The sequence below is a fragment of the Phalaenopsis equestris genome, unplaced genomic scaffold, assembly GCF_001263595.1.
Source record: "Phalaenopsis equestris unplaced genomic scaffold, ASM126359v1 Scaffold211846, whole genome shotgun sequence".
NCBI lineage: Eukaryota > Viridiplantae > Streptophyta > Magnoliopsida > Asparagales > Orchidaceae > Phalaenopsis > Phalaenopsis equestris.
In genome coordinates this window covers 486128-500837 of record NW_018230821.1, presented here as the reverse complement: position 1 = coordinate 500837, position 14710 = coordinate 486128, and the positions used below count along the sequence as shown (strand labels likewise).

The window sequence follows — 14710 nt, the reverse complement described above, 5'->3', positions numbered from 1 at the left end:
CTTCCTTAGAGTTAAACAACAAAGTCATAGGACTTCGAGGTTGCTTGTTTATACAACGTAAATCCTCACCTTATATTTAGGCCTTTGTATAGCCCTGCTATACAATATAAGCCCTAACTCGTCTTAGGATTCTGAGGTTGCCGTTCGTTACGACCTAAATTCTCACATCTTTCAAACTATTTGTGTGATTGTTTCACACCAATGTAAGCCCTAACAAATAAAATTGGCAGGATGAAACACCTAAATATTTCCACTAAAAAACTGAAGCCAAACATTAGGATAGCTTGGGAAGTCACCGAGGTTCTCCTCTGGATCCATGACATCCCCTAGTTCTTCCTTCTTTGGACTCTACAATAAAATGTTCCAAATTTGAATCAATCCCCTTTTACACCTCTTTGTCTGATTTCATTGAAAAGTCCTATCCTTTTGAACTCCTTGAAGATAATATTTCCTGATTTTTATCGAGAGTCTTCTTAGGTGATTTCAGTCATTTAAGATGTAATTAACTATAGGGGCTTGCCCTTATAGGAAGCTTGTCCGAACCCAGCTTAATATAAACTTTATTTAATTCTTCATATTAAATAAGGAAATTTGTCGACAAATAAAGCGGTTTCACAGACCAAACGGATGTCATATATTTCTTAGTTTATTTGATCGAGCCTCATCCTCAAGTCTTGTGTTTATTCTTCGGGATAGATACAGGATTTGAGGTACATCGCTCTTTCATTTAAACTATGAAAAATATGGGGTCAGTTTGATTTTATATTTTTCTAAACTATATATATGTAAATTAAAACATCCTTCCAGAGCGGGCGACGGGATTTCAATTTTAGTGACCGACAACTTCTTACGGGCAACTCCACAACCCAAAATCGTGTCGACAATATTACATGGTAGAATTAAAGATACTGGTATCAAGCATCATTTGATTAGAATGGATACAACCAATCAAGAAATTAAACGCAAGCACTGTTTGTGAAAAGAACAATTAGCAGATATATTCACAAAGGCACTTCCAAGAGAAAAAAAATTGAATTGTTACGCAATATGATTGAAGCAATTGAAATTCACATTGATGAGTGATATGATTGATGTTTGCTCCTAATATTCTAGGATATTTTATCTAGCCTTAAGTAGAAAATTCTATGATATTTCTACTAAATGAGATCAATACACTATATTTTTAAATTAGAAAGAAATATAAGAGCTTAGAAGTTTCAAGATTTAATTTCTCATGCCTATAAATAGACATTACCATGATATTATCAAACAAGCCAAAAAATACTCAAACCTTCTTTTAGTAATAAAAATCTCCCTCTTCTCTTGCAAAATTTAAGCTCTTTTTCTCATACTTCGCCCTTCTAAAAAAAGCTGCTTTAATCCATACTTTTTAGCAGTGATTTCATAGTTTGATGTATGTAAAAAAACGCCATAAGAAGTATGACTATACATGTACACAAGCATATTTGTAATATCATGCATACTATATCTATTAATCAAATTATCTATTTAATTTAGAATAATTATAATTTTATTTTATATAAACAGCATAGAACAACGAAAGCAAAATCTATACAGGTCCCACATAAGCTCACTAAGTACTCAAGAAACTACAACGAAAAATAAAACAACCCGAAGCCATGGCCCATCACGCTTCACCACTTAGATCTCCCTGGACCTCTCCACAAGCTTCTTCACCACCGCACTTCTAAACCTTACGGCATCCGGAATCTGCGAGCAAGACCTTCTCACGGGAACAATCCCCGCCTCCAAAATGTCATTCATGGCAGTCCTCGCCACCACCTCGGCTCGCTGACGTGGGGCACTCTGCGATCTCAGCTTGCCAACAAACGACTGTGTGTTTGACATATAATTTGGGGAGCCATGTTTCCGAGAGAAAGCTTCAGGTCCAAGCTTCGCCGGAGTCGCTGGCGCCGTAACGGAAGAGCTGAGGAGGCGTAGAGTGCATTGTGATGCGGTAGAGCAGCACCGGCATTTCTCGCCAGAGTAATATTGGAAAGCCTTATGGCTGCTGCTCGAGCAGTCGTTTCTTAATGGAAACCTTCGAAGGGAGGGAGGATCCGTTTTTTGGATTATGCTATCATCGAAGCACTCCTGCTGTACAAAGGAATTCCGTTTTTTTCAGCATCAAGGCTTCTTGTTTAAATTGATTTGTTGGATGAGAAAAGGAGAAGTACATGGAAGTAAAATAATTGCCAGCGAATAGAAGCACACTTTATGTAACATATATTATTCCTGAATTTAATGAAATTTAGTTATGCTGTCAAATTGGTTAGTTGTACTGATGGTAGGACATAAAATCAAGGGCATGTAAAGAAGCAAACACATCCTAAGACAGAATATGACTGTATATCTTAATGAAAATTCATTCCATAAGTTAAATTAAAATTTAATGTGAGTTAAAATCGTTCAAATTGGTAAGCAAAACATGTTGTACAAGTCATCAATGATAAAAAAAAATGGGTTTTTTCGTTTAAATTCAATAGCTAACTATAAATTATATCCTAATAAACAAGAATATCATTAAAAAAAGTTTTTCAAAATTACTGTAATAAAATCAAAGCATTTTACATACATCACCCTCAAATATTGACGATATCTAAAACTAATATTCTTCCATCCCTAAATTTTAAATTCTCACTCAATTATCAAATTTCACAGCATGCCAACAGATTATTTTCTTTCTTATGTCAAATTTCCAATAATATATTATTATTACTACTAATATTATTGTTATTATTATTATTATTATTATGTTAAATTTTAAGCAATTTCATAGTTACGAATTTGATATAGGTACAAATACGTGAATTTAATGGTTTTGTAGTTGTGTGGAGCTTGAAGCACCCACAATAGCCAAGATCACACGGCAATGGGAGATTTCATTGAAAGGAACTCGAGGTTTCCAGGGCAGCATACCCGTGACTGGGTGGCGCACCCGCACCTGGAGACTAAGGGTGCGGCGCGCTCACTACCGTGTCTGCAGTAGCGCTGTGTCCTACTTGGAACATCTAGGTAACTGGTTACATAGCACATAATTGTGCCAAGGGGTGGTGTAGGTGCGCCAGTTAGAATTCCTCAATTCAATTTTCTTATATTTGTGATTTTGGGCGATGATGGAATTTATCTCTACGTGTGTAATTCTCGGACAAGGTTTTAATGATATGAAGAAAGGTCAAAGAGGAGAGTTTCGACATGTGTTTCTTTTGTAGAATCGATAGGAAGGATTTGAAGTGAAGTCTTTTATGTTCTATTGCTTATAGAAAGGACATATGATTGAGTTCTCTATACTATACTGAATGTCATAGTAGAATTTTCTTAGTGGTGTGGCTCTGTGATTTTTTTCCTGTTTTCGAGTTTTTTTCGCAGTAAATATTCAAGTGCTTTTTTCTATAAATATTTTAATGTGCTTTCGTTCGAACTTTTTGTTCCTCATTTCTTGAGATATTGTGACCCTATTTCACGGTGTAGTTTTGATTTCTATTTGGATCAAAGTTATAATAGAACGAACAGAATATTACCATTAATCATACCAAAAAAAGTGGTATCCGAGATAAGTGTTTGATTTGAGCGGGAGAAATGAGTGATGAAGCAAGAGACAAAGTGGAGAAATTTAATGGGTCAAACTTAGCATTCTATAATATTCAAGTGGATGCTTTTTTATATAAGAAAATAATTATATTTGCCAATACAAGGACTCACCAAGAAGCCTGGGTCTATGACTCCAGAGGAATAAAAAGAGTCGTATCAAAAGCCTAAGTTTTGATTCGTTTATCACTTTCCTCATATGCTACATTCAATATAGTGAATGAGAAAATTATGGTGGATCTCATGTTGGCACTAAGAAAGATGTAAGAAAATTCTTTTGATTGGAGTAGGGTTTTTCGGATGAAAAGGACATTCAACATGAAGATGGTGTAAGGAAGTTTTGTGACAGAATATCTGTACAATTTCAACATTGTAACAAGCCAGTGTTCTGTAAGGATCAAGTTTGATGATGAGGACAAAGAACTATTGATATTGTCTTCATTATCAGATAATTATGATGATTTAGTTATGACGGTGAGTAACTCTTATGAGAATAAAAAGTTGAACTCAAAAGGCATCGTAGGCTTGGTGCTAAATGAAGAGGTTCTCAGGAAGTCAGCCAATGATGAATCTTTAGGTTCTGCATTAAATGTAGAAAATAGAGGAAGAAATCTAAAAAAATGATTCAGGCAAAACAAATGTTAGAGGAGAATATTAAAAGTGTGAAAAAAAATTGTATTTCAAAGACAGTAATGAATGTTGGTGGAGGAGGACATGAAATGATTCTCTCTGTTAATGTCTCCACTAGTAAAATCCAAAATGACTCATTGGTCTTATCACTAATGAATAATGCATCTTGGATAGTAGATTCAAATGCCTCTTTTTACGCTTGCCCCAATTCATGGGTATTTTAAAATTACACTTAGAGTTATCTAAACAAGCATTATATGGGAGAGAATAAGGCCTACAATATCCTAAAAATGGTAATATTAATAACAATTTGTTGAATAAAATAATCTATAAGCTTGATGAAATTAGACAGATGTCAATTTTGAAGAAAAATCTCCCTTGGCTCCTTCAATCTTCTTCCACAACAGATTTAGATTGATCTTGTTTTATGCTTCAGCCTGCCCATCGATTAGAGGATGATGCATAGATTTAAACTTCAGACTGATCTCTAGGCCTTAAAAAAAATCTTTCATCCCCTAGTCAGCAAATTGTGCTCCAGTGTCTATGACAATTACAAGTCGTAGCCCTTATCGACATATCTTTACCATTCAGATAAAGTTTTGAATGACTTTTTACACTGATTCGAGCAAGTGTCTTAGCTTTAATCCACTTAGAATAATAATCTACGATAAGGAGGAATTTACATAGGTCTCTCAATGGGGAAAAGGGTTTCAGGATGTGAATTATTTAGAGGCTTTTGGATATTAGAAAAATGTGCCACAAAATACAGTAGAAGTCAATAAACGAAGTGATCAATCTTGGTGTTGTTGCAATTAACCCCATAAGGCTTGACTTCCTTAGCATAGTAAAGAAGAGATTACATTTCAACACCTCGATAATACTCAGCATACACACAGTAAAGTTAAATGACACTATGTGGTCAGTCAGATCGGTTTCACCCATGTAGAACTCTAGTGCCAGGATTTGAACATTTCTATGGGCTCAACCTAAGAGATTTACCAAAAAAATACATTCTCAAGATATCAGGGTGGCTTAGTATGCTTGAATCGATTTTGGTTAATTGGTGCAGACCCAACACTATCAAAGAACAAAGATTTGCCTTTTCTTCCCAAGACTTGGGGGCCTCTTCAACCATTGGCGTCGAACTTTTCCCTCTATGGCGCTGCTCTCTTCCTTCAGTGAGTGCATCTCGGATGGAATCCAGCATTTGATCCTTCAAACCCAAGATCTATTGGTTTGCAAACTCTCTGGTTCACTCTATGTTGTTGGTGCCTTTCTTTCTTCTTTGTGGGCTGCTCCTCTTCTTTTCTATGGCATAATCCACACTCACCATGCCTTTAAAGATGTTAATTTTTTACTTTTTCATGAATGCCCCAATGAATAAAGTGTAAGTCAGGGGGAGATAGAGATGAGTGGACAATAATAAGTCTTATTAATCGTGTTGACCTTTCACGCCCTTTTTGGTTATCTCTTAATCATAAAATGATCTCTATAATTATAGAGGATAGAGTATAGTATGCTAACGTTATAATTTTTCCACTCTTTTAGTGGAACTCTTATTCTGTGCGGACACCTGCGTGTCCAATGGAAAGATGACACGCAAAACTGCGACCCCCACAACTTAAAAAATTAAATTAAGACATTCTTACGGCGCGACCCGGCCCTAATCTGGCCCGAAACATGAAAAAGTTAAACAGCGCGCCTGATCGGAAAACCAAACGTCGCCCGAGCGAGAAGAGTACGGAGCACCTTCATTCGATCTTCATTCCATCTTTTAGGGTTTTTGAATCAGAAAAACTTAGGGTTTTAGAGTTACTGTTGGAAACTGGAGAGAGCCCAGTGAAAACGGAGATGGAAGAGTCCTTGAGAATACATTGAGAATAGAAACCGAAGAGGAATCGATAATGGAGACCCAGAAACGCAAGAAAAAGGAAGCGAAAGAGCGAAAGAAGAAGGAAATCCAAGAGGGTTCATCTAGGTAATTTTTATTTTGGTGGTTCTATTTTCATTGAGAAGACCATTTGCGTAATATTTTAGTTGTACTTGAGTAACAAATCAGTCAGAGTAATATATGTGTTGTATTTTACTGTTTTTGAGTTGTACACAAGTGCACACAATATTGCCTTAAAAAAACTAACATTAAACCACAATAAAACCTGTTATTTAATTATAATACCAAACCAATCACTACTTAACAATATATTAAATATTACCTAAGTATTATAGAAATAATACTATAATAATAGCAGAATACATTGGAAAAACTACCAGAATATAACCTTGATAATATTAATATATGAATACAATAGAAAAACTTCTATAATATAACCTAAATATAACCTAAACCTGAATACAAAATAACACTAGTTTAGTACCAAAAAATACAACGAAAATACAACCAGAATATAATATAAATACTACAATGTCATAATACAACGTAAGTAATACTATAATATAACCTAAATAATACTATACGAGATCACATATTATTGCTTAAATATTATCATAGTATTCCCGAAATTAAATATTTCTACATAACCCCTTATATTTTTTGTATTATTCTGTTTGATGTAGGTTTGCGAACCCAAGGTCCATGAGTTTTAGATGCCGATCATCTGTAGTTAGAGATGCGCTTGATAAGGTCAGGCCTGTTGTATCTGACGAGATGAGTAATGAGCTCAAAACCTTGAATGTTGATCAGTTCTTTGCACTTTCACCTTATCCTCAAGACAATGAGGTCACACTTCAAATATTGTAATGTTGGATACATGATAAAATAGATTTCAGAATGGGAGGAAAAGATCTGAGGATAAATCCTGATGAAGTTACCCATTTGATTGATATGCCAAATAGAGGAGAAGTTCCAAAGTGGAAGAAAGTTTCATCCTGTGGCGTTGATGCCCGTCAAATGAAGGTTGATCTGTTGAACTTTGGAACTAGGGAGTCTTCTGCCCCTTTTAATCAATTGTATATAAACTATTTGTTATCATATTTATTTTTTTCCGTCTAGTAATTTCAGTGTATCCAAAGGACGTTACATCTTTAGAGAGAATGTACATACATTTGCTTCATTTAATTAGCCCACTGCACTATGTGAATATCTTATTAAGCAAATAAATGCGGTAGCCATCACAATAAGGCGGACCCGGCCTCTGCGGAACCGGCCTCTGGGATATATAAATGGTTTTCTTTTTTTGCTAACGGTAAGTACATCGTATTAAAGTCAAATGCTATTTATTTCTTTGTGTAAAGCTGAATATGCCTTTTTCTTTCACACAGCTCTGTTTTATGAGCACGCTTCTTTGGTTACTCCTGTCAATCCTGAAGCTAGACCTCAAATGTTGAGGTGGCCAGTTGAGGTGGCCAACAACTGTAAGCTTGAGCTCATCCTAACTTGATATAGCTTTTAAGATGCTAATTTCTGATTAGGCAAGTTACATATATTTTTAATTTCCAATTAAATTATTATGTTATTTTGAAACTACTAATGATCAAAGCGTTTCTTTTGTGAAATTACTCGCAGGTTCATGATAAATTTTTGGATCTGAGAGAGGATGAGATCAGTCTGTTATCCAATCCAGATGAAGGATTACCTGGTCCAGTTCCGGCGACGCAAGTCCAAGGCAGACCAGAGGCACTTGTATCATTTGATATGGGGCCAGTTGATTCAGGGGACATCGCCCCCGAGCCACTGTATACCACGATCAATAAAAGCATGAAATCAATAGTCGAGCTGCTTAAAGGCCAAGAGAAATGGTTCACTAAATTTCAAGAAACCTTGAATACAATAATTGTTGAGGTGTCGAGTTTGCAGGGGCAAAATGTCGATGCTACAACATAAGTTTGATAAATCTGAAAATATTCCAACTAATAAAGGCGAAGAGATCGGAGTAGATGATCCTCAGCCAGCCTCCCCTCATGCCTCCCCTCATGGGCCTCCCCTCATGGGTGGAGTCCTCATGATTTTGTTTATAGTGAAAGAGAAGTGGGAGCCCAACAGAAAATTGATGTTACCCAACATTCAGCTTCTATGGGAGAAGAGGGAATCCAACCGTCGGCTTTTGTGGAAGAAGGAACCCCTATTGAAGGAGATAAAGTTGAACAGTCCGTTATCAGCTTAATACAGAGGGTTAAGGGCAGACAGAGCAGAAGAAAGAAGACAGTGAGTTCACCTTTCACTGCCTTCAAACTGAAGAGAAGAAAAATAACAGGTGAAGTCGATGAGCTGATGATACCCGAGAAAGATGCTGTTGTACATACCACTCCCATAGTAGAAGAATAACAAATTACTGAAGAACCAATAATAGACCCTATAGCAGAGATGAGCCTTCAAATAATTGTATTTCCTGATGTACATGCGAACCCCAATGTAGAGGAATAACATAGAGTTGAAGATGAAGAAGTAGAATGATCAGCTGTCATAGCACTAACAACTTTATGAGATCAGCCAGATGTTGTTAATGTGTTATTTGGAATTTATTTTTTATACATTGTCTTATATCATCTAAATTACCTGTGTATTTCAGATGTGACATAAGTTTTTTTTTTGTAGCCTCTTCCAGTTGTCTCCCAGATCGACTATCCTGACAGATCTATGGTACAGCTGAAACGCAGACGGTGATCGATCAAGTCATGTCAAAATACATCAATAAGTAAATCTGTGTCTTTTATAATGAACTTCTTTTGTGATTAAGTGAATGAAAACAATTATATTTGGAATTTGTACTATTATGTAGGAGTGATATTATGTTGCACATGAAAGATATTTTTATAGATCGCCGGGCAATGATAGAGTTATTGTGCAATGACATGATTGCAAATGACTATGTCGACGCTCAAGCGATGATTTTGAGAAATAAGAGGAATGCAAACTCATCCCTTTTTAGGTCTTACATTTATATATCGCCACTATACTGGGTAAGACCGCATCTAATTATTTAAACAATCATTTTTAATTATATTAAGAATTTCAACAACAATATGAATGTGTTAACACATTGTTTTATTATGCAGGCTTATCATAAAATGGGTAACCCCACAATGGGTAACCCCTAACCCCACATCATTTGTGGGTCATATCACTAAAGAAGCAGTTCTAAAAGCTAATGTCATTATGATTCCTGTTCTGAATAACCAACACTGGATTTTGTTGGTTGTTGATTTGGGTGAGGGGAAGTAGAAAATGTATGATTCATTACCCAACCAGATGCACAAAGTCGTGTGCAACGACGTTGTAAGTTACTCCCAATCGTTAAAGCTATTATTTCTGCAATTTTCACCAGTTTTTTCCATTCACTGATCATTAATTAACTGTGTAGATCAAACATTTTGCCCATGATGTTGAAGGTTCTTTTAAGGCTAAACCCGGGAAATGGAAAGTTTCGCTGGTTAGAGGTGTTCCCGTACAAACCAACAGTGTTGATTATGGGATGTTTGTCTATAAATTTATGCAAAAATTAGTACAAAGCTATAGACATTATTGAAGTGAAGATATGGGATGACAAGCAGAAATGCCAAAATTTAGGGCAGAGCTTGCCCAAGATATTTATTTGTGGGTACAACACCGTAATCAGTAGACTTATTTCATTGTTAATATATGTTTTATTTTCAATATTTGTAATATTTGTTTGGGATGACAGGCAGAAATGCGATAATATTTAATTGCAATATTTGTTTGTGTTATAGTCGTATTCTTGTATTATTGTGGTAATATTATGGTATTATTTAAATTATAGTGATAATGTTATAATTGTGGTTGTATTTTTGTATTGTTTTGGTAATATCGATGTATTACAAAGGTAACTTAATAGTATTTTGTGGAAAATATTTTAATCAAACAACAATATTTTGGTTGTATTGCGGTAATACTTCAGTTGTATATATAGTTCGGTAATCAAACCACAATATTTTGGTTGTATTGCAGTAATACTTCGAGAATATTTTGGTAATACTCGGAACAAACCAGATACGACCGCGGAGTGTGAGTACAACAAAGGAATATTCCAATCAAACCGATATATATTCCTCCGTCAGCCAAGATATTTTGGTTGTATATATTTTGGTTGTATTGCTGTAATACTTCGGGAATATTTTGGTAATACTCGGAACAAGCTAGATACGACCGCGGCCAGATACGACCGCGGAATGGTGAATACAACAAAGGAATATTCCAATCAAACCAAGATATATTCCTCCGCGAGCACTGATATATATTTTGATTGTATTGTGGTAATACTTCGGGAATATTTTGATAATATTCAACACAAACTAAAGAAAAAGTTAAGAAAAATTCTCAAAATATTTAAAATCCCACGGATCCTATTCAAATGTTATTTAATTATTGGTAGATGTTATATAATAGTCGTGTTAGAAATATATCCTCGGAACAAGCGAGATACGACCGCGGAGTGGTGAACATACCAAAAGAATATTCCAATCAAACCAAGATATATTCCTCCGCCAGCGTTAGAATATATTTTGGTTGTATTGCGGTAAAACTTCAGGAATATTTTGGTAATATTCAAGACAAACTAAAAAAAAATTAAGAAAAATTCTCAAAATATTTGAAATCCCACGGATCTTATTCAAATGTTATTTAATCATTGATAGATTTTATATAGTAGTCGTGTTACATATATATCCTCAGAACAAAGCAGATACGACCGCAGAGTGGTGAATATACCAAAAGAATATTTCAATCAAACCAAGATATATTCCTCCGCCAGCGCTGGAATATATTTTGATTGTATTGCGGTAATACTCCAAGAATATTTTGGTAATATTCAACACAAACTAAAGAAAAAAATTAAGAAAAATTCTCAAAATATTTGAAATCCCACGGATCTTATTCAAATGTTATTTAATCATTGGTAGATGTTATATAGTAGTCATGTTACATATATATCCTCGGAACAAACCAGATACAACCGCGGAGTGGTGAATACAAGAAATGAATATTCTAATCAAACCAAGATATATTCCTACGCTAGCGCTGTATTTTGGTTGTATTGCGGTAATACTCCGGGAATATTTTAGTAATATTCAACACAAACTTAATTCTACAATTACAAAAGATATTATACTATGCAAAAATACATTAATTCTACAATTACAAACAATATATCGTTTCAATTACTTGATATTTCACACGCCATCATCTAGGTCCATCAATAAGCTCGTGTTTGTGTCTGTGGGCAGTGATGCAGACAATTCCTGATTTCAAACAATCACATATCAATATAAATACATATGTCAATTCGGAATTAGATCGCACAGCATAAAAAGTTTCGAACTTTAAGTTATGTACCTGACTATACTGATCCGACATTGAAAATTGGTTTGGGTTTGATGGGTGAAATGTTTCTTGACTTGAATCAACATCTTTATCATTTCCTGTTAAACAATGTGTCATGTTAGTAAGTTGTAACGCAGTGTACATCCAAAATAATAGAAGAATGTAACCTAACTAACACTATATTGATTTTTCAATCTTACTTTTTGATCGGTTATTCTTCTCCCAAAAGCCTTTTAACCCAGCATTATAAACGCCTTTTGGCCGCATCTTTGTTGGGTCCTTCAAATTGTGTAGTTTATTCGGTGTCTTTTTCTTCTTTGACATTGGCATTTCCTGATGGTCTCTCCCATTCAATATGGCTTCAGATTCGAGTGTTAGTTTCTTTAATGTTTACAGCACATTTTTTTCAGCAAGTTCATTACCTTGAGTTAATATGCTAATTCGGTATGCAAATTTATGAACGTGTGTTCGATATATGAGTCCACTCGAACAAGTTGCAGAAGTTTGCAAATCATTCAAATGTTTATAACCATAATTGTTATATATATATCCCTCTTTGCATGAACCGACCACCGCACTAAAATATATTTTTCAGGGATCTTTTTTATATTCTCATGGTTAAACACTCTTAGAGTGTGAGCACATAATATACCTATCATTTTAAATTTTTACAACTGCATGTAATTTCAGAACTACCTTTATCGACCTTAACAATTTACGGTCTGACTGTGTGCTCATTATCTAAGTTTCTAACATAAAATTCTAAATCTGCGGTGGCTGAGCACTTCACAGCAAGTCCACACAAATCATGTAACAACTCTACTTCAAATATTTAATATAACTTCATCCTATAAACTAAAGCACTTTGCCTCAACACAGGACTATTTTTTACAGCGGGGACAATTGCATACTGTTCAGATTTAAAATCTTTATCCTTCTCATTCCTTCTCCAAGCTTTCATGACATTTTCAAGACCCAAGAAACTCTCAGTGCGGGTGCTTGTTGCTTAGAGGCATTATGACAAATGTTATTCGTCGACTCACTTCTTTGTGTTGAAAAGATTCCCATTTCAAATATTTCCTTATTGAAAGCTGTTGACCACTTATGTCTGATATTATATAAACTATTCAACCAAGCATTCTCATATAGATTTCCTAACCCAATCATTATATGTCAAGTTTCTTCAAACTCCTCCTCGGAGTTACACCTAGCCATGCATTTATAAAAAAACTTATTGAATTTCTTGGTGCTTACACCACAAATGTAGTTTTGAAGACAATTTCTTGTAAATATGTCATTGGCATAATCTATGTCTTATGTGCGAAAGACACTCTTAAATGGCTCTGGCCTTTGCTTGATCCTGATCAGTGAATATTGTCATCGGGTGTTTGTTGTCCATAATCCGGATAAATGATTTGAATAGTCACTTGAATGATTCAACTGTTTCATCTGACAAAAAGTTAACTCCAAATAGAACGTTCTGCCAGTGGTAGTTCACACCGACAATAGGAGCAGAACATAAATTGTATTTATTTAATTTATAACTTGTGTCAAATATTATGACATCCCCAAAGCAATCGTAATCAAGTTTGGATATCCCATCACTTCAAAAGAAATTCAATAAACTACCAGACTTATCAATTTGGACGTCCCATGCAAACAATATATCATTTGGAAGTCATTAATAGCACCACCCTGAACAAAGATATTATATTACCTACAGAATGCTTCCGGTCGCAGCTAATAATCCAAGCTGCTTAGCATCATTCTCGCAATCGCTTTGAAATTTCATCAACATTTCTTGATTGACAGAGAAATCCATTTAACAGACCCTGCCCTAGCTCTCGAATACGAATAGAGACGAAAAAATAAAAAAAATCTATATTCATAAACCGGAAAAAAGCACCAATATTCTTTTTTTCTATTTGGCGAGATTCGATAGATCCAAATATATGTTTTTCCGATTATTGGGCGGGGCTCAAACCGGGTCACGCCTTCAATTTATTATTCTGCTTATTTATCTTCACTGAGGGCCCACCGTTACACGCGTACCCTTTTCATTCGCTACCGCATGTAGAGCACATGCGGTCGTTGGACAGAATAATTTTCCCTTTTAGTGGGGGATGTACATGTTTTTATTGGTATTTTAGCAAGCGCATATAAAAAATTTCATATAACTAAAGACTGATAAGGAAAAAAAAGGACTGAAATAAAGAAAATATTCATGAGATACGCTTTAAATTAAATATCAACCCAAACCAACCGTACAGATAAAAATTGATTTCCTCCCATATTAAAGATTTACATCCCAAAGCTTTAATAAATTCATCAGAATAATGCTGCACTATAATTCCGGATTTTTTGTTCGTACGTGAATAACGAAATTTACTGTTTCCCTTTCTTACGTGGACAAAACCTTATTTATTAGCTCAGGATTTTAGGAGTCACAAAACAAAGCCAAAATTGAAGAGAATTTGAAAAAGAAACGTTTTGTACTGCTCAAATTAAAACTTTGAAAAAAAATACAAAGAGAGCGGGAAATATTTTTAACCCAATTGCTAAATATTTAACTACAATAATGCGCTAATATTTGTGATAAATATCGATTAATAAAATGATTAATGTTCCAGCCAAGAATGTAGGCTCTGTTAAGAAAAATCTATAAAGATATTAAATAAGTACTCATAGACCACAAAAGTAGATATATAAAGTAAATCTTCTTTTTTTTTTCCTTTCAATTTATCTCAAGTCATTTCTTGTTGAGGGAGATATATTAAAGTATGTAAAGAATAATAAGTTTCACCTGAATTCGAGACTGGAGTTGTAATTTGCGAGAACGACGAGCATTGGAATGGAGTCTTACGACACGTCGGCCACTCTGGCTCACCAACTCTGCTCTCTTCCGAACGAGATAACCGCGAACGAGAGCCTGCAGTTTTACCAGAGCTTTCATGGCCCGAAGAGCTTTCCTCGCCTACAATGCATTTCAAACCAGAGGAAAAGAATTGCATTAAGAAAAGGAAAAAACAGAAAGTTAAGACATTTGAAATAACTAATTATTGAGAATCACCAAATATCCTCTAAAAAAAGTTTGGATTGTGATGGCGGCCCAACGCTCGTGGCTGCCGGAAAACATGGTCCCTCTGCCGTGGCTCGTGAGGCGGACCACCACGACAG

General features: G+C 35.1%; 1 protein-coding gene across 1 annotated transcript; it reads right to left on the bottom strand.

Annotated features, from left to right (window-relative positions):
• Nucleotides 1-1584: 1584 nt before the first annotated feature.
• LOC110036857 lies at nt 1585-14675 on the bottom strand. Its single transcript, XM_020741409.1, has 3 exons — nt 14604-14675; nt 14337-14507; nt 1585-2115 (listed from the first exon to the last, which is right to left on the bottom strand). The coding sequence occupies exons 1-3, from the start codon at nt 14667-14669 to the stop codon at nt 1663-1665; spliced, it is 690 nt and encodes a 229-aa protein (XP_020597068.1). The 5' UTR covers nt 14670-14675; the 3' UTR covers nt 1585-1662.
• Between the last annotated feature and the right edge of the window lie 35 nt (nt 14676-14710).